Genomic DNA, 23,814 nt, shown 5'->3' on the forward strand with positions numbered 1-23,814 from the left:
GCTTGAAGCAATTTCAAAAAAAATATAATATTGCTAACATTTAGTTTGTCTTTTAGCCTAACTTTAACAAATAATTTAATTGACCTAAAAAACTAACTTTTATTTTACTAACATTAACATTCTTTTATTACAAATCAAACACTAACATCCCTTTTATTATTTTTCAGGTTTACCAGCTTACGAATTATTACTCCTACTTCGTAGCGAGCGAGCATTACAAGTAACGGTACAAAAGGCCGTAGATCAACTTGTGGCAAGTGGTTATACCAGCGGTGACACTGTACCTCCATTTAGTGGCCCTGAAGGTGTGCCTCTACCTACAAAGAGAGAGAACGAAAAAGAAGAGAAGGAAGATAAGAAACCTGTCATTAAAAAGGAAAAAGGCAAGATTTTAACTTAAACTCTGTTATGTTTGTAATAATAATTAAAATTTTTAATTTTTGGGGGTTGCAGAAGAACTATTACCCCCACTGGAAATCGATGGTGGTCCCCCTTTATTCTACCAGCCTGGTAAAAGGGGGGTATATGCCCCGACATCGTGGGGTGTATTAAACGAAGTGAGGTTAAATGCTTACCGAAATGTCGGCCGAATTATTGGTTTGTGTCTTCTACAAAACGAGCTGTGTCCATTACCATTATGTAGACATGTTTTAAAAGTCATTTTGGGCAGCAAGGTAAGATAGTGGAAAAAGTATAAAAAAAGAACATTTTTAAATCTGTACACAAATCTGTTAAGTAAAGTTTTACTAAAATTCCTTAAATAAAGTTACAATTTTACCTATTTAAATTCAATTTTTAAGTATACCATAAAGCAAATTGTAGACGTTAAATTTTTTAATTTTTAAGATAAATTGGCATGATCTTGCATTTTTTGATCCTTCGCTCTACGAGAGCTTGCGCCAGCTAGTGGTGGATTCACAGAGCAAAGATGGGGGAGTATTGGAAGCCCTCGAACTTACTTTCATGGTTGACTTACTACCAGAAGAGGGTGGTGGTCAGGTAAAATAAATTTTTGGAAATTAATTTTTTTTTAATTTTTGTTGGCTTTTAGGGGTAGTGTAATTATATAGTAATAAAAAAATTTAAAACCAAATTTATTAAATAAGAAAAATAACCTCGCATTTTCGTACACTTGGTTTATTTATGTAACCTTAAAACAAAAAAATATCTTTGTATAATGAATATAGCTTACTAATATCCACTTTATAGGCTTTCAAAATATGTAAAGTGCCATTTGTGGTGCACAGGTTGCTTATCATATGCTAATGTTAGTTACAATGTGATTTAGAAACTACTTTTTAAATTATAAACTCACTTTCAGGTTGAACTAATGGTTAATGGAGATACAGTTCAAGTTGATAAAGACAACATACAAGATTATGTGAGAAGATATGCTCTACATCGCATGCTTATATGCTGTAAGCCACAACTTGATAAGGTAAACGTCGTAAAAAAATAAGGCATTTTTTAAATAGTGGTTAGAACTTTTGCTTTAATGCATGAGGTCCTGAGTTCGATCCCCAATGATTTTAAATCGTAGCGTCAGATCCTAAGACTGCTAATGATAAATAAATTCTTCTGCTTAACATAATGAATAATTAACAAGTTATTTATTATGCTATGTGTTTATTGATATCGTCAAATGGCAAAGAAAACTAAAGACTGGGTCGGGATAAAAAATGTTACTTCATCCTTAAGCTTTAAAGTCTGCATTTCCACATCGAAAATAAATATAAATTAACAAAAAAATATTAAAAACAAGCCAAAAATTGGGATATTCTTAGATAAACATCAACTTCCCTAAACTAATTTATTTTTTTCTTGTTTTACCTAACAGATAAGACAAGGAGTGTTCGATGTTTTGCCACCAAGTTCACTGACGAGTTTAACAGCAGAAGATTTACGATTATTAGTGAACGGTTGTGGGAACGTCGACGTTCGAACACTTATTAGTTACACGATGTTTAATGACGAAAGTGGAAAAACAGGTAAAAATGAGTAAATTCGGGATCTTCAGGGTCATTGTTCTTTAAAGAAAATGGTATCCACCTATATGGGTAAAATCTTTTGATCGAATGAAGATTGCCTAAAATTGCCGAATGAACTATGCCCTGTTTGCATTTTCCTTAAATATATTACTCTTGAAAAAAGTTTTTCCGAAATACTTTTTATTTTTGGGGTAGATTTCGGGGGATTGTAAGAAGGGTGACTGAAGTGCCTAAAAATTTATATCGCCAAAACAAGCTTGTCTTGGCACCATAGTTTTATTCAGTTCTTTTATTTAAACTTTTATTTTGCGTTTAAACATAAAAACAGGATCGACTTCAGAAAAACTGACCCAGTTCAAGCAATGGTTTTGGTCAGTTGTTCATCGTTTTAGCGCGATGGAACGCCAAGAATTATTATATTTTTGGACTGGTTCACCAGCGTTACCAGCAAGCGAGGATGGTTTCCAACCAATGCCAACCATTACCATTAGGCCACCAGACGACCAACATTTACCAACTGCCAATACTTGTATTTCAAGACTCTACGTTCCTTTGTACTCGTCAAGGTAAATTGGTTAGGTTAAATATTTTTATTATACTTTTTGAAAAATGTTAATTTTTATTTGTATATTTTCAGGCAAATTTTAAAACAAAAGCTGACAGTTGCTATAAAAACCAAAAACTTTGGGTTCGTTTAAATAAAAATTTTGCTGCTAGTTCTTTCGTAGTTGGAACAAAATCTGTTTAGGCTCTGTGTTTGTGTTGTTGTTCGTTCAATAAAGAAATTTTAGAAACGCTTTGTTTATTGAACAATTCGCAAAAAACTAACGCTTCTTTTGCAGCTATATTTTTTTCCTACAATATGAAGTAACTTGGCTGTTTATTGCAAGTGTTATAATCACCGTTTTTTTGACTAATAGGCTGACAAATTTAACAACAACTTTTTTAAAAGTATGATTTCGTTTTTTATACGGGGAAATATTGCTATCATGACTAGTTTCTATTCTAAAATATAATCTAAAGTTACCACAAACTGAAAAAAAGCAACAAGATCATCCTAAGAGTCCCGGAATTATACGCTTGCGATGATGAAAATTTTCGTTTATATTAGAACACTTTTAAACTTAAATATTTGAAAAACTGCTTAATCAAATTAAAAAAATAACGGAATTCTTATGTAAGTATAAAATAAGGGTAATAAACGCGGCGTCGTGATTTCTTTATGCTTCCTTAAATTTAAAACCTGTATGTGAGGAGGACTCAAGAGTTTAACTTAAAACTTTTTACAATGGTTCGATGCCCTTACACTGTCCAACGCTTACAGGTGGTCTACCAATCCTATCCCTGATGGTTCAGTTAGTTCAAATAAACTAACAAAAAAAAGTGTTACTAAGTTTGTTTTGAACTTGCCTAAGACTGTTCTTTTTATAATAAATATCTTTGCTACATCAAACATGACATTTTGTGCTAAAGGGTTTATATTTTATACTAAATCGCATTTTCCAAATTCTGTATATTGTGATATACAAATATATATTTAGTACAACTACATATTTTGTTAGTCTACAAATATAAATGGAGAATATAATAAAATAGTTGCTCAAGAAAAAAATTTAGAAATGTTAGCATGATTAAAGATTATATTTTTGAAATATATGACAATATACAAAAAAGTGCATTATGGTATACGAAATTATGTCATATTAATAATAAAGAAATTTGGCCAGACGAAATGTTTTTAAGCCAAAAAATATCATCTAAATTAATTGATTGCAAATACATTTTTACAGTACCAAAGTTGCATAAAAGTTTTCCAAATAGGTAGTATTATAAAGTTTTCATTTAAATAAACCTATTTAAATTGGATTAATTTTTGTGGCACATTTGGTAAACTATTTATTAATATCCTAAGGCAAAAAATATATAGAAGTATTATAAAACCACTTTTTAATTCATAATGATTAGGTTCATTTTTGCGACTCTCAGGAATTTTACCAAATTTTTACTTTTGGTGTTTTTTCACTATAGCAATATACTCGTCCACATCATCAGGAGAACCCAGTACGATAGGTACACGTTGGTGGATGGTGTCGGGGGTAATATCAAGGATATCTCGTACGCCGTCCGCGGTTGCTTTGCCGCCAGCCTTTTCCATTATAAAAGCCATCGGCGCAGCTTCATACAATAATCTCAACTAAAAATTTTCAAAAAAACAAAATATAAAATCTAAAAGTGATAAAAACAAAATACAATTGTGGATTAACAATGTATAAATACTCCATTACGACATTTTAATTATTCCAATATTCAATGCATGATTTAAACATGCCAAAATTTTGTATATGTTTTTTATATTGATTTTACAGTATAACTAACCATGGGTAAACCCATTCTTAAACCCATAATATTATCAGTTAAGCTTGAAAAGACTACCATCAATTTAACATATCAAAAACAAAAGAACTAACACAATTCTATATACCAAAAAATGTCAAAACAAGTATATCATGTTAATTAAAAACGCCTAAAAACGTGCACGATTATACATCTATTTTCTGGGTATATAACAAACGTGCGTGGTATATATATCCGGCCAATAGCATTTAGTTTAAACACAGGGTAATTAGTAGCGTCTTTTTTCAACTGTTTATGTATTAACCAATAGCTTATTGCTATACAACGACATGTATTTAGATATAGTAGTGGATAGTTGCCCTATGGGCTGCCTATTAATCTTGATATTATGGTTGCAACTATAATTTGGTAATATGGTTGCACTCACAACTAATATATATGCCTTTTAATTTACCAAAATTGTATTTTTATTTATTTTAAATGCCTTTAAATTGAACATACATGTGTATACATATACTTGTTTACAAAGCACCATTATATATAGATATCCATTTACCAATTTGCATACCATTTTAAGTATTCAACAAATACAAAAACTATTTCTACAGCCAAAAAGATACTTATAATTAACGATTAAGCAAGTGTTTAGTTACATTTATTCAACTTATTTTTCTTTTAATTTTTTGTCAAGATTTGTTTTATATTAACCTTTCCAGACGGGCTCTTGCTATGAGCTGGGTAGGCAAAAACACCACCATACACCAGTGTCCTGTGTACATCAGCTACCATTGAACCAATATATCTGGCATTTGCTGGTGAAGCACCATCCTATAAAAACCATTAATAATATAGAATAACATTTTTTGCTTTTATATCGATTAATTAATTTACATGGAAGCAGCTGGCATAAAACCCAAGACCTCGTGCTGTTAAGTCAAATGTTCAGCTATAAAATTGACGCCGGCCAAAAATTTATCTTTTGACACATTTGTGTAATACAAGTTTAATATTTTAATAAAAAGGTGTAGTTTATCAATGACAACATGTTTTAAGTTGCACTCTGTTATAAACATGTGTTACCTTTGGAAATTTCTTGTTGCTAATAAATTCTGTCATCGTTGGGTCCCAAAACTTAGCATAACCTTCATTAATGCTGAAAATCTTTCCTTTCTTTTTAATTCGAAGATTTTTTTCAACTAGAATAAATTCGCCAACCATCTGAAAATCAGAAAAAATTATTATTTTATTTTTTATCGAAAGCAATTTAAAATAAATTTATTAAGCAAATATCAATTTAAGTTAAAATAGCATACTATATTTTTTAGTATTATATTATTGCATGTGATATAGCATCTACATCTATACATATATTTAAATAAATTTGTTGTATGCAAAAAAAGGTTTCATTGGGGCTAAATTATTGGACTGTAAAATTAACCAGTTGTAACATAAGAAGCTTAGTACTTAAGAGAAAAAGGGTCTGATTGTGTTTTTTTAACACATGACTGCTCCTTCTAAGAACCGGGTTCTGAGGAAAAAAAAATTCTACACTAAATATAGCATGTAGTAATTTTAATAAATACATGGGATTGCTAAAGGTTGCAAAATTTTAATAAATCCCAAAAATGAAAAAAAAACATATTTTATAAATTACACCTTGGAGTTTGACTGTTATTGTAAGAGCATTATATCTAAAAACATTGCAGTTTTTACATGGACATGCTAATAATATATATACCTATCTAATAAAAGGTCTTTTTAACTAACACATGCTACCAAAAACATAAACAAAAATACTTTAAAAAAATAAAATTCAACAAATTCCTAGTACTTACAGGATCTAACATAAACATATCCACAGAGTTTGTTGTAGCTAAAACAATTGCAGTGGCACTTCCGAACAAAGCATAACCTGCTGCTACCATTTGTCTTCCAGGTTGCAGGGCATCACTTTCAGTGATGGGACTGTCCCCACACTATTAAACACATAACAACTTTGTTTAGTTGAACTAAATGACAAACCTATTTCTTAATGTCGTTTGCTGGCTAAAAGCATTTTAGGTTAAAAGCTGAGCATCGGATATTTTTTAGGTAGACCAATGGAAGATTATACACAAGTTTTTTAATTATTATTTTTTTTGAATAATTAGGGTGAGATTAATTTTTTAAGATTAGTTTAAAATAAATTAAATACCTTCTTGTAAATGCCAAAGATTGTTCCAATTGAAACCAAACAATCAATGTTAGAAGAGCCATCCAGGGGATCAAATGTAACAATGTATTTGCCCTAAAAGTTAACAAACACATTTATCAACCAATGTGCTATTTTGTATATTTTTATCTATGATGTAAAAATACCGACTTTAATTATAGGGTAACATTTGTTTCTGTGACCTAGTCTTAAGTTGCTTTAGGCAGTTTGAGATTCTTACCACTTCACCTTGCTGACAGAAAGAATTATTTAACAAAAGATTTAAATAGTAGCTTATACAATAAAGCGTACAAAAGTTTTAAAGCAATTTTTTTAAAACGAAGGCAATGTAAAATTACCTGTCTTTCCACTTCAACCACAATGGCATTTTCATTTTCTTCTGAAACCAACAAACAAGTGGTTAGAGATGATTTCACCATATTAATGAATAGTTCGTTTGACAACACATCTAATTTTTTCTGTTCGTCGCCGGTTGTGTTTGTTGTACCAGAAATTCCATACCTGCAAAAACAATTTTAATTTGCAAAATTACATTTTAAAAAAATTTTTTTTTTGAAATGGGCAAAAAGTGCTTCTTAATAAGATATACCAAACTTTGCCTAAAAAACTTTGCTAGGATTACATACAATAATTTCTAGGCTAAGTCTCTTTTTTACAACACCTTGTAGTCAGTATTTTTATTTAAATATTTATAAAACTTACAAATTTGCCAATCCAGCTCTTCTTACATTAGTGGAAATAGCTTTAATAGCCAAACAAATGGAGTTTAGAAGTTGGGTCAATTCACCGGTTGCATTAGATTTTCGTCCACCTTCTGTGATAAATCTGGTCAAAGAAACCATATCAGTGTCAATCTCGTCACTTGCCATTTTTTGGGGTTGTTGAATTCTAATTTACTAAAATTAGTTAAACTTAGTATCTAAAGTTGAAAAAAACAATTTTAGAGAATATTTTTATATAAAAACAGTGATTTTCTAGCACAAATTAAAAAAAATTTGACATAGGTGTTCACCACCCTTTTTAGTATTCAATCTTAATATTATAAGGGTTTTCTATATTTCGCCTGTATCCAAACTCTGTACATTTTCAACTGTCGAGCTCTATTAACTTGCAACCTACGATCGATAATATTTTGTTCTTCAATTAACCCAGATTTAGTAAATAAGTCCTTAATTTCCTCTTGCTTAAAAAAGTAAACTAAAGTACCATCCCCCCGCGTGTAAAAGTTATCACTTAAGCAACGACCTTTCTTGAACCTTAACTGAGCCATGTCATATCGGCCATAATCCCTGAACAAGACAACACCCCCAGGTTTAAGAAGTTTGCTAACTCTTGATATAGCATCTGCCATGTTTTTGTATTGCAGTGCAGATAAAACGAAAATCATGACAACAACGTCGAGTGACTCTTCAGGAAAAGGAAACTCATTAGAAGCAGTGATATCATGCACAAAAACGTGACATCTTTTTTTGTTGTAATCATGATGCGACTTAACAATTTCAACAGCTGTTGGGGAATAGTCGCAGCCATACATAAACAACTCATCTGAATTGTTTGTTTGCAAGACAGGAAATATAGTATTACCAGCACCACAACCTATCTCTAAAAACCTAAATTTGGCATTTTGACCAGGGTATTTAGACAGTGTATTCTCACAGTTTTTAAAATTTGTTTTATCAATTTTTTTATTGAATTGATCTAGCAGTAGCTCAGGAAATTCAGTGAACAGCCAATGTCGATCCTTAAAAAATTTGTTGTCATGTTTTTGATAAAACTTATCCCAATTTGAGAATGCTTGTTCTAAAAATTTTACTTGATCATCAGCAGGAATTGACTCCATGGCTTGTTTTTTCGTTATCGATTCTGCTTCTTTTTCTTGCTCTTCGCTCCATTCTACATTGTCCCAAGCATTGTGTTTAAAAACATTGTTTTCATCTTTTAGAAAGCGATTGCCAAACACAGGGCGTTTTTCATCTTTTTCTTCTTGGTTTGACATTTCAATCAAAAATTTGACTGCAAATATTCTTCAAAAAGGGATTTTAGTAAATTACAGCTTCTGTTTCAGGCTTTAAATAATAAAATTAAATTATGAATCAGTTATGCTTCTGAAAAAATTACAAAAAGGATTAGTTAAAAAAATAAAGAAAAATGTTTAGTCTTTGATATTAAATTTAAAAAGGCATGTTTAAACTATTTCAAAATTTAAAAAATTACAATCAAGTCACAAGTTGCATGTATAATTCGTACAACAAATAAATAGAAAAAGTGCATTTTTAACCATTTAAATCTACATTAACAGTTTAAAGGTTACACAACCTGACTAAGTAACTGTCTTCGTGTCAAATTTCGCTGATTATTAAATATCAGATTACCAGATTACATAGCAGCATAAATAGTTTATTCTCCTTCCATATTTTTACATCTTCTGTACTTTAGAGTGTTAAATGACCTTGTTTAATCCGTTGCTTGGTAAAGTAAACATAACTCGGGACTTACAATCTATTTTACTATTTCTCTAGAGTCTTTTATCAATTTTTTTGTATTTGCAAAGTTGGCGAAAGTCCTAAAATTAATTTTCGAATCATTGCAAAAGACAACAGTCACGCTGACGCGCTTTAAAACTTAACACGACGAACCGGCAAAACGACAACAATCAGCACTTTTTTATCCAATCATAAACAAGGTAGTAAGCTACACCCTCTTTTTATACCTTTTACATGACATTTTTATTTCTAAAACAAAAGAAACACTTTAAATTAGGTTTTAGGCTTCAAATTAAAAAAAATATTCATTTAAAGATTCTAGCACTTTCTACGCTTAATTATAGACTAAGCATAGATCATTTTGCATCATTAAATTCGAGGAGTGAAGGCTTGAGTTCGATTACCACTGCTTCCTTTATATGTGTGGTAGGGACTTTGAAAAAGGCACTAACTGTACTTACAGCTCTATCGCGCATTGAGCAAACACTTTAGTGCAGAAAAAGATTAAACAATACTACCGAATGGATAATACTGGCTACCAAACTGTTGTATTTGCAACTTTAGGCAGTCAAAGTAAAGGGACATTTTCGGAAAATATGTAAAAATTGTATCCATGCATTTATAACATAAATTGTGAGGGCTAGCCTAACAAAAGTCGAAAGAAGTAGAATTTTATATTATCATGGTTGGTTAAAAAATAGTCAAACATATAAAACAAAGACGAAAACCTATTAAAGCATTGAAATGTGTACGAATTCCCCGTTTAAAGTTTAATTTCATAGGTTTACATTAAAAAAATTTATATTCCTAAGTACTGTATCTACAGTCTATATTGATCAACACTTGTATTTGGTTCATATTTTTATTTTTAAATTTCATGTTTAACCAAAATTAAAAATGACCCTTAATGAAAATCCCACTAAAAATGATTTTAAAAATGTTACGTCAATAATACTACAAATAATAGATTGCCTATCGTGACATATAACAATAAAAAAAAAATTAATTCCAAAAAGAAATGTGCACAACATCTTAATTAAAAATCGATAAAAGTGCATAATTTTATTAGCTCATAATAAATGCTTAAATTAAATTCCAATCTTGTTTAATCATGTCAGCAGCCTTTTCTCCTATCATGTAACATGGTGCTTGAGTATTTCCTGATGGGATGTCAGGCATGATGGACGCATCAGCTACACGGAGTCCTTCTACATTATGAACTCTGTCAAAACATAAACATTAGGCTGTAAAAATCTATAAATAAAAAAAAACATTGGACTATTTTTTGGAGAAAAAATAAACTTAAAAACAGGTGGTTTCGTCCATCTAGTTAATTAAAGCCCTATAAATGAATAAAACAGAATGAATAGCGCAAAAAGGTATTTAGAATATTTTTCTAAATTACCTGAGACGTGAGTCGACGACTGCCATTTTGTCTTCCTTTTTACCCATTTTCAGTGTTCCACTTGGATGATATTCGGTAAAGGACAACGCCCTCGAAACACACTCATAATACTTGGCTGATCTTTAGGTTTTTACAAAAAAATAAAAGTCATTTTAAAAATAAAACACAGTTCCATTGCTGGAAAAACAAGTGCTTAATACAAGAAATATACATACTTGATTGACTTATTTGTTGACATAATAAAGTAATAAAAAAAATTACTTAACTATTAAATTTGGCGTTTACCTAGGAGGGTCTTCGTGTCCACAGTCTCCTATTCCTCCTGGAAAGACCATTTTTGCTCCAATTTTTTTAAACGGTTTAGTGTTTTCGTAATTTTCAAGAACTTTGAAGCCTGTAAAAATTCATTTTTTTGTAAAAACTTCGCATAAAAATAGAACTTAATTACAAACAATTTTTCAACTGTTTTTATTCATATAAACCTCGTTTTAACTCGCATAAAATATTAAAATAAATAAATTGATTAGAAAATATACTTTATTATCAAAAATAATAGCAAAGTGATAAAATTCACCTTCATGTAAGATATCGATATCTTTTTTATGGGTAAGGTATTTGGGGTCGATTCTGGGGTAGTCTCTGTAATCGTTTGTTTTAAGTTTAAGATCTCCTACACTGTTCGGACGAAGCAGAACGTTCATTAACGAGAAATCACAACTTGAATCGTAATCGTTTTCAGCTATAAACTTATCAGCGGCCTTACGGTGCTATATGCAAAAGCAAATAAAAATAGATTAACCTATCTGATGTAACAGTTAAGTAACTATGTAGTTATTTACCGAATATATTATATGAATAAGTTTATAGTCATGGTGTAAGGATTACTGTTTTGTTGTTTATTGTTACCTTTTCACCGAGGTTTGTCATGTCCGCCATTTGTTTTCCACCAATTGAACCGGTTCGCTCGGTTTTAGTCATAAAGTGAACAAACTGGATATCCGGCCTAAGAAACAAAAAAATATAAAAATAATTCCAAAATCCTACAAAAAAACTATTTTTTGCTATAAAGTTGTATGTTAAACCTAGAGGAATTGGCAATCGGCGATCGTATGATAGAATGGCTGTCAGCTGCACCGTTGCTATGTAATGCTCCAGTTTGGCCGAAAAAGTATCCTGGCATATGTTTAAGCATCTGACATCACAAATTCAATTATATTTTTTAAATGTTTTTTTTTTAACTAATTATTAGTCGACAGAAAAATTAACGTTTAATAAAACGGCAGATTTCTAACAATGTATAATCAACTATTTTTAAATTTATCAAATACCGTTGTTGAAGTTATGACCATATCTGTTTCATATTTATCAATTTTCCAACACGCGGGTATCATAATGTGATCTTGCAGGTTTGATCCTACACCTGGCGAATCAAGAACGCTTTCGATCTAAAATATAAACGAGAAAAAAATTAAAAACGAATTGTATAAAGTAAAAATCAGATAAGGTCTTATATAGATTTACCCCCATTTCTTTTAGATGTTGTTTTGGTCCGATTCCACTAAGCATAAAAAGCTGGGGGCTTCCGATAGCACCCCCACTAACAATAACTTCTTTCTTAGCCTCCACTTTAACTTCAATACCGTCTCGGACATACACGACCCCTACAGCTTTTGGCTTCTTCGGATTGGACTTGTCAAAAATTATCTTTTTCACGTGGGCTCTTCCAATAATATGCAGTTGTTTTTTTCTAGTTCAGTTTAAGGAAATGTAAGTCAGGTTAACTGATTAAAACGATAAAGCATAAAAAATTCAAACTAATAACAAATACATCAAACAGCAACGTGTACTTTCTGTAATAACATACTCATTAAAAAACATTTTTTTAAATAAAAAAGTATTTAATACCTTTCAGCTGCGATAGGTCGCAAAAATGCTGTAGCTGCACTTTGTCGGATACCATTGTAAGTTGAAGTTTGAGTTTGGTGGATACCTTCGTAATTTTCTCCGTTGTAATCTCCAGAAAAATAACCTAAAAGAAAACGAAAAAGGGAAATAGTTGCTCCCTTTTTTTCTTTTTTGAAGACATTTGTAAACTATTTTACCTAAACTTTTTCCAGCCTCGATCATTATTTTACTTATTGGAGTAAGGTAACTATAAGACGTTTTAAGGGGGCCAGATTTTCCATGGAACTTTTCACTTAGTTCCGGATCAACGGCGTTTTGCGATTTCTTGAAAAAGGGAAGTACGTCATCATAACTCCAGCCTGGATTTCCCATTTTTTCCCACGCGTCGTAATCGTGCTTGCTCCCTCTAACGTACATCATGTAGTTCAGTCCACTTGTACCACCAACTACTTTGCCTCGTGGCCAGTTGCTTTGCTAATGCATAAAATATTGCTAAGGTTGGGTTAGTTTTAAAAATAAATATTTTTATCCATTGTCAGTTTTATGTTAGCTACATGTACAAATTTTAACGCCGGGACTTTAATGAACTATTAAATTGGCGACAAAAATATACTTTGTAATACTGTTTACTCTTACGTTTCGTTTTATAATACTGTTTGGTTTGGTATTGTTATACTTTTTGGTTAAAAATGTCAGTCACCTTTGAACAAAGATGTATTTTTTACAATAACTGTCTTTGTGTAGGTTGTAGCCTTTAACGTTAAATTTTTTTGCTGACAAGCAGTAATAAAAAACAACTAGATTGATAAATAATAAATAACTACCTTTTGGTCAAGCAATTTACATGCATGAGATTGCGGAACAGTTTTATACCGCCAATCTACCTCACTCAGTTGAGTAAAAGCTGTCAGTATTGGAACGGAAATATATGGATTCGGAGCATCGTTGTCACCTGCTTCCAATACTAAAACCCTTAAATATTAATAAAAGATAATTATAAACGGTCCAAACACCCAGTTATTTATAAAGATCTTTGTTTACTTTATATTCTTGATTTCCGTTAATCGATTTGCAACAACGCTACCACTTGTGCCAGCTCCAACTAAATGCAAGTAAAAATATTATCAGCAAAATTTGTTAATAATTTTGAAACTTTTAATAATTAATGTATTTTTATTTAAACATTGCGGAAAAATTATGACCACATTTATGTTTCGTTGTTAGGCTCAATTCCAACTAATAAAAAGTTAAAGACGTTTTTTTTTCATATTTGGACGGTTGCCATATGGCCAGAAGGTACATACCAAGTTTAATTTGTTGTGGTTTTAAAAACATTTCTTTAGCTAGTTTCGCAAAAAGACTGTGCGATTTATAGAATCGTTAAGGTAAGCAATCAAGCATATCCCTAGTCTATACATATAAATAAACTATACCGTAACGTAATAAACGCTAGGCAAGCAAAATGCTAAAACTATTAAAAGAAATTCCATTGGAACAGCACGACAATTAGCTGTAATGTTTACATTACGTTAAATGTAGGCTGACTACGTGAGCCTTTTCAAATAGCAATGTTTGTACTTACCTATTATGAAATCGTAATCGTTATCAGGCGTTTCCACTGTGATGGAATAATGCCACCTTACAATTCTAGGTAACATAAAAGCAATCAAGAGAATACCTGCTACCCATTTTAACATTTTCTTAAAATAAGTTAAAACCACCAACCTAACTCTAGAATTAAAATATTACTTATAATTGACATTTACAACTTAGCATTAGTTAATGCATGGCTTTTTCATACATGTAATGATTCAAACTAAACCAAACATTTTGTTTGGTAGTGAATTCGAAACATATTAAAAACACAACTTGTTATTCTGCATCTTTACATTAAGCATTGTATTATTTCTACATTTCATTTATCTGTTTAGCCTTTGCCATAATATAGAGACTTGAAGTCATATGAATTACACTATACCTCAAATTAAAGTTTGCAATTATACCCGCTGGCTCTTAGCGGTGACGTTTTTTAAACTGCTACCGATTATGACATAACAACCCCTTTTCGCTACAATACGTGACTTAATGAGTGATTTTTAACAAATAACCATAACAAATTTTTCTTTTTAGTAGCTAACTCATTTTTAAAATACGGCTAGGAATGCTATTTAAAATATTAATGATTGATATTATCAACATACAATTTTAAAAACGTGTATTTATCTATCTTTATAAAAGGCGAACGATGTCAAGAAAAAGGCTGGGTTGTAACTTTTGCTCAGCAAAAACTATGACTAAGGATATTATAAATTTTGATCTTAAAATTTTATTAAGCGTTTTTATAAAGGGTTAAGATTAAAACAGATTGATTGTCATCCAACTTGTTAGTTAAATTAAATATTTGTAACATCTAAAATTCCAAAGGCAAATATGATAAACTTTAACATTTTCTCATAAAAAACGCATTATAATAAAACGGTAACATTTTTTTGTTATACAAATATTGTTTTACTAAAATATCCAAACCAAAAAAAAACTTTCTCGATATTATGTCTTGTTATAGTTATTATATGCTAAATATTTTACGAAATTTTAGGTGTATTAGAATTTAAGTAGCATTTTATTTGTATTACTAAAATTTAACAACTAATATACTCAATATTTTATTTCAAACTTTTTAGCTTTACTGCAATGACAAATACGCTCGATACCTACACACCTTATACTTCTACCATGACGTCACACAATGAGATAAACTGCTATTGTTTGTGTACTGTATTGGTTGAGGCAACGCAAAGTAAGCGGCAGATTAATTACACTGTAAAAAGAGATTGCTTTTTTGTTGACCCATATCGGTAAAGGATTTTTTTTTCGCTCAAGACAAATTGTCAACGACGATGTGTTTAACTTGAAACCAATATCCGTAACAAAATAAAACGATTGGGACGTGCTGTGATTTTTTTACACATTTTCCATCTATTTCTGTAAGTCAATCTTGTTGTTAAAATATAATAATTTGTTTGGTCGTATGATTTTCTTAGTGTTATTTAATTGATTTAAAGTTATTTTATCTTATTTTGATTAGGTCTACAATTTGATTAGGAATAAAGAATACTAAACTTTAAACATTGCTTAATTTAAATTTGCATTTATAAAACAGAGTTCTATTTAAATCAATTTGGCCTACAGGCACACAGCCACATACATAAATTAGTTGCACTGGCTACAGTATCCTAAGTACACTATACCTCAAATTAAAGTTTGCAATTATACTCGCTGGTTCTTAGCGGTGACGTTTTTTAAACTGCTACCGATTATGACATAACAACCCCTTTTCGCTACAATACGTGACTTATTGAGTGATTTTTAACAAATAACCATAACAAATTTTTCTTTTTAGTAGCTAACTCATTTTTAAAATACGGCTAGGAATGCTATTTAAAATATTAATGATTGATATTATCAACATACAATTTTAAAAACGTGTATTTATCTATCTTTATAAAAGGCGAACGATGTCTAGAAAAAGGCTGGGTTGTAACTTTTGAACAGCAAAAACTATGACTAAGGATATTATAAATTTTGATCTTAAAATTTTATTAAGCGTTTTTATAAAGGATTAAGATTAAAACAGATTGATTGTCATCCAACTTGTTAGTTAAATTAAATATTTATAACATCTAAAATTCTAAAGGCAAATAAGATAAACTTTAACATTTTCTTATAAAAAACGCATTATAATAAAACGGTAACATTTTTTTGTTATACAAATATTGTTTTACTAAAATATGCAAACAACAATATCCAAACCAAAAAAAAACTTTCTCGATATTATGTCTTGTTATAGTTATTATATGCTAAATATTTTACGAAATTTTAAGTGTATTCGAATTTAAGTAACATTTTATTTGTATTACTGAAATTTAACTACTAATATACTCAATCGTTTTCTTTTTATTTCAAACTCATTTTCTTTACTGCAAAGACAAATGTGTTCAGCACCTACACACCTTATATCCTATCATGACGTCACATAATAAGATAAACTGCTATTGTTTGTGTACTGTATTGGTTGAGGCAACGCAAAGTAAGCGGCAGATTAATTGCACTGTAAAAAGAGATTGCTTTTTTGTTGACCCATATCGGTAAAGGATTTTTTTTTCGTTAAAGACAAATTGTCAACGACGATGTGTTTAACTTGAAACCAATATCCGTAACAAAATAAAACGATGGGGACGTGCTGTGATTTTTTTCACACACTTTCCATCTATTTCTGTAAGTCAATCTTGTTGTTAAAATATAATAATTTGTTTGGTCGTTTGATTTTCTTAGTGTTATTTAATTGATTTAAAGTTATTTTATCTTCTCTTGATTAGGTCTAAAATTTGATTAGGAATAAAGAATACTAAACTTTAAACATTGCTTAATTTAAATTTGCATTTATAAAACAGAGTTCTATTTAAATCAATTTGGCCTACAGGCACACAGCCACATACATAAATTAGTTGCACTGGCTACAGTATCCTAAGTCAGGTATTATTAAATCATGTAGTAATAATTGTTTTTAAAACAAAATTGCACTTAACTAGTTGCCCATGCATGTACCTTACAGTCTTAAAATCTTAATTTACTGTATTTTCAGCCCCAATTAAAAACTCATACCCCTTATAACAGAAGCCCACAATTAAATTACTAAATTTCTTGTTGTAACATACGCATTGTTAAATTGCATATTTTTATCGCTCAAATTGTTTGCAGGTACAAAAAACTTAAAAATTTTTTCCACAAAAAACCAATAAAGCGCAATTTTCTTCAAAAAAAACAAGTATATTACTTAAAATTATTAGAGTTTAAGAAAAATATAACGTTCAATTTTTTCTTGACGTTTTTTGTACCTGAATTTGCATTTTTCATTTAACTACAACGTTTTTTTTACTTTTTTATGTTGTTGAAGTCAATAAATGAAAGGAAATTACTGACAAGGAAACGAAAAGTTTTACTGTTTAAAAATATGGTTTAAGACCAAAACAACTTGTCAAAATAATATGTAAACCTAGCTTTAAGTAATAATATTATTGTAAAATATTTTAAATTTTAGGTCTGAGTTTGTATTACCCTAAAGACTGCTGTCTTAAGTAATTAAGGTTACGCATTTCAAGTAAAACTTTTTACAATGTAAAGTTTTTTTGCATGCATGACTAAACAATATTTTAAGGAGACAATTATTTTGCAAAGTCATTGGCAAAAACAATTTATTTTAAAAATTTTATTGCAAGAAGGCAGTAGTAAATATGAAAATTCAACATTTTTTGACTGTTTTAATAACCTGTATAGAAAATTTGTTATCTGGTTTGATATTCGGATGGGCATTTCTAGTATTTGTTTTAAAAGCCGAAGGTTATTACAGCAATCTCTGTGACAAAACAACTCAAGAGTATGCCAACAACACTAGTAGCAACCTAACGACAATTATTACGACTACTGCAGCAATAAGAATATACCCTGAATGCCCTGAACAAGACGAAGCTTTGGCTTTAATATTCTCTGTCGGAATTTGTTGTATAGGCTTGGGTATGTTTATTAGCGGAATTGTTTTTAGAAAATTTGGAACTTGGGTAACTAGAGGTATTGCTGTTGCATGTTTTACAAGTGGCTGTATTATATTTGCTACATCCAGTAACACTATGTCCAATATACTGTTCTTGGGAGCAGGTTTTATATCAATTGGCGGAGTGTGTTATTTTGTAAGTAACATACAGTATATTAACTTGGCCCCTAACTTTAAAGCAACGTTATCGTCAGTATACAATGGAATTTATCAAACTTCAGCAGTTATGTTATGGCTAGTTCTCCTTGCCCATCGAAATGAAATTAATTTTCGAACCATGTTCTTTGGTTTTTCAAGCTTTTCGGCGTTTAGTTTGGTAATCACTTTTTTTTTAACACCAGTCAAGTTTTTACCAGCTAATAAAGGCAATGATTTTACTTATGGGATTCACAATTTGTTGGTTAAATACTACACAAAACGTTTTAAGACAAAAGGAAATATTTCCAAACCTACAACCACGATATCTGTCATTGAAACATTATCAAATGAATCACGGCAAACTACCGATCCAACTAGCGAACCTATTTGTACTGGTTCGAATTTAAATCGAAGACCGTCCAAAGAAAACAATAATATAACACCGAAAGAAAGTATTCCAACTGTTTGGTATTGCATACGTACAAGATTTTTTCTGACTACATCTATACAATGTTGGTGTTTACACAGCAGAAATGTCTTTTTTATTGGATTTTTTAATTCTTGGGTTGAGAGTTTAACTGACGATGCTCAACGAATAAGCTCATTAACCGATACGTTTGCGGTTTTTCTGTTAGCCTGTGGCCTAACAGGTATCCTTATCGGAATATCGATAGACAAGTTGATTCTGAGGTTTAAAAATAATGGAGACTTGCATGAATTTGCCACTTTAAAGTCTTTACTTATAGGTGCCATTATACAGAGTAGTATTGGTCTAATTTTTGCCGTATTAGTTACAATACCAAATGTTAACTTACAATACTTTTCATTGGTCGTTTATTCATTCTTTCGTGGCACTTTATATACGTTTTCCCTTATTTGTATTAGAACTAGATATCATTTTAAGTTGACAGGGGCATTATTTGGGGCCTTAAATGTGGTTAATGGGCTTCTTGCTTTGCTAACAAGGCCCCTTCTGGGTTGGGTTTTTAACTCTTTTGATGGTGACTTTTTGTATGTGAATATTCTGTTAATTGCAGTTACCGTCTTAAGTTATGTTCATCCATTATCTTTGTACTTCGAGTATAAAAAAAAACTTAAACTACTAATTTTAAATCCAGTAGTGCTTAGCAATGAAGGTGCCGTGGACGATGTGCCGACCTAATTTAGATATAACTAAGCCTTTATACCTATTTCAAATTAATAATGTTATAAAGCTTAAAAAATAAACTTCCTTAACAATTAATACTTTTGCTGCTTTTCTAATTTTTAATGTTTTACGAGAATTTAAGTTTGTATTTTATATAACTTTGGTAAAATTAAATTATTTATATTTATACTAACTTTAACTATTACATTCATAGCCCTGGAAAAAAAGTTTTACTAAAAAACGTAATTTGCAAACCTAACTATAATGCAAGGGATCACAAATAACGTTAATACATTATAAGTCAGCAAGGTGAAATATTTTTTTAATTGTGACAAGTTTTTATCACCAATAATTAATTTTATAACCAAGAAAAGTTGAATAATGTTAGATAAATGAGTTGTCTAATAACAAAACAACCCTTTATTAAAGGATCGTTTTATATTAAAATCATTAGTTTAAGCATAACAAAAAACTTCAAAAATTCGGTTTGTTAATTTTTTTATATCCTTTTGTTGTTCAACTTCTTTTAACATAACTCGTTTAGACCGTCCAACATGTACGCTTACAGGCGTCTGGCCGGTTAGCTCAGTTGGTTAGAGCGTCGTGCTAATAACGCGAATGTCGCGGGTTCGATCCCCGTACTGGCCATTTTTTACTTTTAAACTTTTTTTTTTAATTTGGCAAATATTTTAGCCTAATGTTTTTTTTTATAAAGTCCTAACTTCCTTAGACCGTTTAACATGTACGATTGCAGTTGTCTGGCCGGTTAGCTCAGTTGGTTAGAGCGTCGTGCTAATAACGCGAATGTCGCGGGTTCGATCCCCGTACTGGCCAAATTTTATTTTAAACATTTTTTTAGACTTTGGCAATAATTTTGCATGCTGAATGTATCTATCGTGGCAATTTAAAACGCTTTTCCAATCATAAATTTACCGATATGTAAAAAAAAAAATCTTTTCAATACGACACATGTTAGTTTATTAATACGCTTATTTTACTTTAGGCGACATTTACTTACTTGGTAACAAAATTGTATAAATGTAGAGGGGTTACGTATTTATTTGTCGTTTTTAATTTCAAAGCCAACGTTTCTTAATATGTTGGCTAGTACAAGTCAGTTTTAGGTTACAACTCTAATTCACAAAATGTCACTTTACTATAAAGTTATGAAGCGTGCTCATTTAGCATGTGGCTCTTTTAAATAAAAGTTGTAAGTTAATATTTATGCTACAAGTGAAGTTTTGGGCAATTTTTATAAAACTGAGGATTTACAAATGAATTTAAAATAAACTATTTTTTTTTTTAAATATTAGTAAACATTTGAAATTGATTAAATTTACACTGACTTACATTAGAATTTAAGGTTCTTAAAAACAGTTTTGCTTGGTATATTATTACTGAATTGTTGCTGCTACAAACGAATCACTGCCATGGATAATTGGGGTAAGTTATTTTTATTAATCAGTTGCAAATTGAATTTGATTATTTTTTTTAAAAGAACCATATCTGTATATTAATATTTTCCGGTATTTAAAAAATCTTTACAAGTTAAATAATTATGTTTTAATTTTTTTATATTTTCATATAGTTTTATCGTAATAAATGCTAAATTTAGAAATTTAAAACCTTGTCTGACCCAAAGCGATACATTTAGTTATATGGCTTTGACTGTTTGGTCTGACCTTACTTAGTTTTTCAGCAGTTTAGCAGAAACAATTATTGAATTGCTATTTTTAATAAATGAATTAAAAAATTACCTAAGAAATATTTTTTTATCTATGATATGAAGACCAACTTATTTGTAAGCAAATTTTTAATGTAAAGACTCTAGGCATGATTTTTATGGTACTTAAATAAAATGTTTTGTTTAAAATTTAAGACGATGAAGATTTTGAGGTAAAATTTCCGAATAACTCGGACAGGTGGGATGGTGAAGATGAAGAGGAACTTAAAGCTAACTGGGATGATGAAGAAGAGGAAAAAAAGGAGGAGGAAAAAGGTGTGTATTATTAAAAAGATGTTTTTAGTCTTTGAATAAATAGAAATTAACCTGTGCATATATAAGTTTTATGTGGTAACTGTGGAATAGATTTTTTGTACACGCGAAATCAAAGATTCTTTAAGTCAGCATAAAACTTTGATAATAATTAAATAACTTTTAAACATTTTTTGGAAAATGTCAAGCGTTTTATTTTTTGTTAAAAATATCATAAAGTATTACATTTATCTTAATTTCAGCAAACCCCACGCCTGTTCCAAAAAAAGGAGGAAAACGACATTTAAATGAAGTTTTGCGTCTAAAAGAACTCGAAAGGCAAAAAGAGTTCGAACGAAGACAACTTGAAGATCAAAACAAGACACCAGAGGAAAGACTTAGTGAACAACTAAGAGCCCAAAAACTGGCTGAAGAGTCTGAAATTGAAACAATGAAAGAAATGTTGGGTATTCTTTACTCTCTTTTTATATTTTATTCGCATAGTATGGGTGACATTTTCATTGCACTATGGTTACCCTAGCCAAATCAGATGGCAAACAAATTAAGGTCATTCCGCAGGCTGTACACAAATATGAAAAAATGTTGAAATTTTAAAATAATATTAAGCGGTATTTGCTGATATTACTGAAATAATTTAATTAAATGAACATTTTCTCCAAAACCAATATTTTACATAAACATTTCACAAAAATTCGGTCAAATTAAAGGACATTTGTTAAAAAAATGTGTTTGGGTAAAAAGGGGTAAAATGGCTTTCCGAGCTTGTGGTTTTGGATCAAACCCTTATTAGGTGAAATGTTTTTTAGTGTTAAGACAGTAATTGTACGCACTACATTAAGAAAATAAAATTGTTAAATATATTTTGTTGTTTTAAACAGACAGCAAGGATCTTGATTCAAACAAACAAACCCTTGACAACCTAAATCCTCGAACAAAGGAAGATTTTAAGCAATTTTCTGAAATGTTGAAAGAAAAATTAACATCATTGGAACAATCTCCTCATTATTTCTTTTTGCTTGAAACAGTTATTAATTCTGCAATTGTTGTATGTAAGTACTATTGCACTATTAGGTAAAACATACCTCGAATTAGGTTAAATCTAGTTGTTATATACTTGTATTACGAAAGAAAAATTAACATCATTGGAACAATCTCCTTATTATTTCTTTTTGCTTGAAACAGTTATTAATTCTGCAATTGTTGTATGTAAGTACTATTGCACTATTAGGTAAAACATACCTCGAATTAGGTTAAATCTAGTTGTTATATACTTGTATTACGAAAGAAAAATTAACATCATTGGAACAATCTCCTTATTATTTCTTTTTGCTTGAAACAGTTATTAATTCTGCAATTGTTGTATGTAAGTACTATTGCACTATTAGGTAAAACATACCTCGAATTAGCTTAAATCTAGTTGTTATATACTTGTATTACGCCTTTATTATGACTAGTCAATAGCCCACCCAAAGGTTTTAATTGTATTAATACAGTCACAACTCTCAACTAATATTTTCCCACAATAATTAACCTGCGCACCAAACTAGTAATTTTATTTAATATCTATATATATATTTATATATGGGCCATAATATATATTGTCTAACTAGCTTCATTATATACAGATATACTTTTTTAAGGTAGTAATTATGTTCCAATAAATTATTATTTTTTTTTGTTTTTAGTGGAGCCGGAAGATTTAAAGAAACTATCCACCTCTATGAATTCTCTTCACAGTGAAAAATTAAAACAGGAACGAGTAAGTTTTTTTTTTTGTTTTAAAATTGTTAACATTAATAAAAATGTAGGGTGGCTAGGGTAAATTAAAATTTATCAGGTCCACTAGTTCTGGGTTTGATTCCCACTGCTTGCAGTTCAAAATGTCCTCCAGCAAGACAATAAAATGTTTTTAATTACAATAAAATCTAGGACCTTTAGGCTTTCAGGACATAATATATTATGATTTTTTTAACACCTTTTACCACATTACACATTCTAATTAATAATGCATTATCTTTTTTCAGCAAAAGAAAGGCAAAAAGTCAAGTAAAGCAAAATTAGGTGGCGGTGTGAAAAGTACACGGAACGATGCGATGGATGATTTTACCCAATATAATGATTTTGACGACTTTATGTAAATTACTAACTTAAAAAGTTATTATTTTTTTATTGTTTTTAACAGTGTGTAATGGATTTATGGCAAATATTTTTACAGATAATTTATGGTGAAAAAGTTGATGACAATGTTTTTGAAATCGTAATTAATTTTAAATCACGTGACTGTATGTATGTTGTTGCACTGCAGTAATTAATTACTTCTTATAAAACGTTATGTCGACTTGTATTTATAACATTACTAGATTTTTGCAAAAATGTTTTTCGTCAATAAAGATCAATTGGTGTTATCAAGCTTTTTGTAGATCTTCTATTATATAGATGTTAAAACCAGGGATAAATAACTTTAAATGCCCTGCACAAATAAAACCAATGAATTAAATAGAAAACCTTCAAGCTTCAATGTGAAATATTTTCTAAATCACATAGCAATTTTAAAAGTCTACAACTGAATGGAAGATT

General features: G+C 30.1%; 6 protein-coding genes and 2 non-coding genes across 10 annotated transcripts in view; 5 read left to right on the forward strand and 3 right to left on the reverse strand.

Annotated features, from left to right (window-relative positions):
- LOC145752841 (E3 ubiquitin-protein ligase UBR5-like) overlaps positions 1-3,545 on the forward strand; it is a 28,063-nt gene extending 24,518 nt beyond the window's left edge. For all 3 annotated transcript variants that reach the window (XM_082569193.1, XM_082569194.1, XM_082569195.1), the window contains exons 52-58: positions 168-383; positions 454-674; positions 847-999; positions 1,322-1,438; positions 1,838-1,988; positions 2,317-2,554; positions 2,626-3,545. In XM_082569193.1, the coding sequence (XP_082425319.1) occupies positions 168-383; positions 454-674; positions 847-999; positions 1,322-1,438; positions 1,838-1,988; positions 2,317-2,554; positions 2,626-2,686 (1,157 nt within the window). In that variant the 3' untranslated portion in view covers positions 2,687-3,545. The remainder of the gene's footprint in view (positions 1-167; positions 384-453; positions 675-846; positions 1,000-1,321; positions 1,439-1,837; positions 1,989-2,316; positions 2,555-2,625) is intronic.
- LOC145752842 (fructose-1,6-bisphosphatase 1-like) lies at positions 3,490-7,494 on the reverse strand. Its single transcript, XM_082569196.1, has 7 exons — positions 7,258-7,494; positions 6,894-7,056; positions 6,538-6,630; positions 6,179-6,319; positions 5,424-5,561; positions 5,052-5,171; positions 3,490-4,182 (listed from the first exon to the last, which is right to left on the reverse strand). The coding sequence occupies exons 1-7, from the start codon at positions 7,422-7,424 to the stop codon at positions 3,991-3,993; spliced, it is 1,014 nt and encodes a 337-aa protein (XP_082425322.1). The 5' UTR covers positions 7,425-7,494; the 3' UTR covers positions 3,490-3,990.
- A 73-nt stretch (positions 7,495-7,567) lies between these two features.
- LOC145752843 (tRNA N(3)-cytidine methyltransferase METTL2-like) lies at positions 7,568-8,646 on the reverse strand. Its single transcript, XM_082569197.1, has 2 exons — positions 8,257-8,646; positions 7,568-8,202 (listed from the first exon to the last, which is right to left on the reverse strand). Exons 1-2 carry the CDS (start codon positions 8,549-8,551, stop codon positions 7,595-7,597), a joined length of 903 nt encoding a protein of 300 aa, XP_082425323.1. The 5' UTR covers positions 8,552-8,646; the 3' UTR covers positions 7,568-7,594.
- Positions 8,647-9,895: 1,249 nt separating this feature from the next.
- On the reverse strand, positions 9,896-14,075 carry LOC145753887 (glucose dehydrogenase [FAD, quinone]-like). The gene is made up of 13 exons (XM_082570407.1): positions 13,931-14,075; positions 13,390-13,450; positions 13,173-13,320; positions 12,546-12,822; positions 12,349-12,472; positions 11,965-12,190; positions 11,772-11,888; positions 11,526-11,635; positions 11,350-11,446; positions 11,018-11,210; positions 10,729-10,837; positions 10,444-10,563; positions 9,896-10,260 (listed from the first exon to the last, which is right to left on the reverse strand). Exons 1-13 carry the CDS (start codon positions 14,043-14,045, stop codon positions 10,122-10,124), a joined length of 1,836 nt encoding a protein of 611 aa, XP_082426533.1. The 5' UTR covers positions 14,046-14,075; the 3' UTR covers positions 9,896-10,121.
- Positions 14,076-17,639: 3,564 nt separating this feature from the next.
- On the forward strand, positions 17,640-19,256 carry LOC145753419 (equilibrative nucleobase transporter 1-like). Its single transcript, XM_082569832.1, has one exon. The coding sequence runs from the start codon at positions 17,640-17,642 to the stop codon at positions 19,254-19,256; it is 1,617 nt and encodes a 538-aa protein (XP_082425958.1).
- Positions 19,257-19,815: 559 nt separating this feature from the next.
- Positions 19,816-19,889, forward strand: Trnai-aau (transfer RNA isoleucine (anticodon AAU)). Its single transcript has one exon. It is a non-coding gene; the product is annotated as a tRNA-Ile (tRNA).
- Positions 19,890-20,001: 112 nt separating this feature from the next.
- Trnai-aau (transfer RNA isoleucine (anticodon AAU)) lies at positions 20,002-20,075 on the forward strand. The gene has a single exon. It is a non-coding gene; the product is annotated as a tRNA-Ile (tRNA).
- A 471-nt stretch (positions 20,076-20,546) lies between these two features.
- Positions 20,547-23,647, forward strand: LOC145752728 (eukaryotic translation initiation factor 3 subunit J-A-like). Its single transcript, XM_082569055.1, has 6 exons — positions 20,547-20,684; positions 21,121-21,240; positions 21,480-21,683; positions 22,116-22,286; positions 22,923-22,996; positions 23,262-23,647. The coding sequence occupies exons 1-6, from the start codon at positions 20,672-20,674 to the stop codon at positions 23,373-23,375; spliced, it is 696 nt and encodes a 231-aa protein (XP_082425181.1). The 5' UTR covers positions 20,547-20,671; the 3' UTR covers positions 23,376-23,647.
- Positions 23,648-23,814: the final 167 nt, after the last annotated feature.

Source organism: Corella eumyota, chromosome 5 (genome assembly GCF_963082875.1).
Source record: "Corella eumyota chromosome 5, kaCorEumy4.1, whole genome shotgun sequence".
NCBI lineage: Eukaryota > Metazoa > Chordata > Ascidiacea > Phlebobranchia > Corellidae > Corella > Corella eumyota.

What these genes read in the sequence shown, in the direction of transcription:
- LOC145752842 (XM_082569196.1), bottom strand. Translation starts at nt 7,424, where the DNA reads ATGGCAAGTGACGAGATTGACACTGATATGGTTTCTTTGACCAGATTT. An exon ending in TGGTTGAAGTGGAAAGACAG is followed by an intron (nt 6,631 to 6,893) that starts GTAATTTTACAT and finishes GTTAACTTTTAG; the next exon opens with GGCAAATACATTGTTACATT. An exon ending in TCTTTGGCATTTACAAGAAG is followed by an intron (nt 6,320 to 6,537) that starts GTATTTAATTTA and finishes TGTGTTTAATAG; the next exon opens with TGTGGGGACAGTCCCATCAC.
- LOC145752843 (XM_082569197.1), bottom strand. Translation starts at nt 8,551, where the DNA reads ATGTCAAACCAAGAAGAAAAAGATGAAAAACGCCCTGTGTTTGGCAAT. An exon ending in TGAATTTCCTGAGCTACTGC is followed by an intron (nt 8,203 to 8,256) that starts TAGATCAATTCA and finishes ACTGTGAGAATA; the next exon opens with CACTGTCTAAATACCCTGGT.
- LOC145753887 (XM_082570407.1), bottom strand. Translation starts at nt 14,045, where the DNA reads ATGTTAAAATGGGTAGCAGGTATTCTCTTGATTGCTTTTATGTTACCT. An exon ending in CGACCTATCGCAGCTGAAAG is followed by an intron (nt 12,191 to 12,348) that starts GTATTAAATACT and finishes AAACTGAACTAG; the next exon opens with AAAAAAACAACTGCATATTA. An exon ending in TATCGATATCTTACATGAAG is followed by an intron (nt 10,838 to 11,017) that starts GTGAATTTTATC and finishes GAATTTTTACAG; the next exon opens with GCTTCAAAGTTCTTGAAAAT.
- LOC145753419 (XM_082569832.1), top strand. Translation starts at nt 17,640, where the DNA reads ATGAAAATTCAACATTTTTTGACTGTTTTAATAACCTGTATAGAAAAT.
- LOC145752728 (XM_082569055.1), top strand. An exon ending in AAAAAAGGAGGAGGAAAAAG is followed by an intron (nt 21,241 to 21,479) that starts GTGTGTATTATT and finishes TCTTAATTTCAG; the next exon opens with CAAACCCCACGCCTGTTCCA. An exon ending in AACAATGAAAGAAATGTTGG is followed by an intron (nt 21,684 to 22,115) that starts GTATTCTTTACT and finishes TGTTTTAAACAG; the next exon opens with ACAGCAAGGATCTTGATTCA.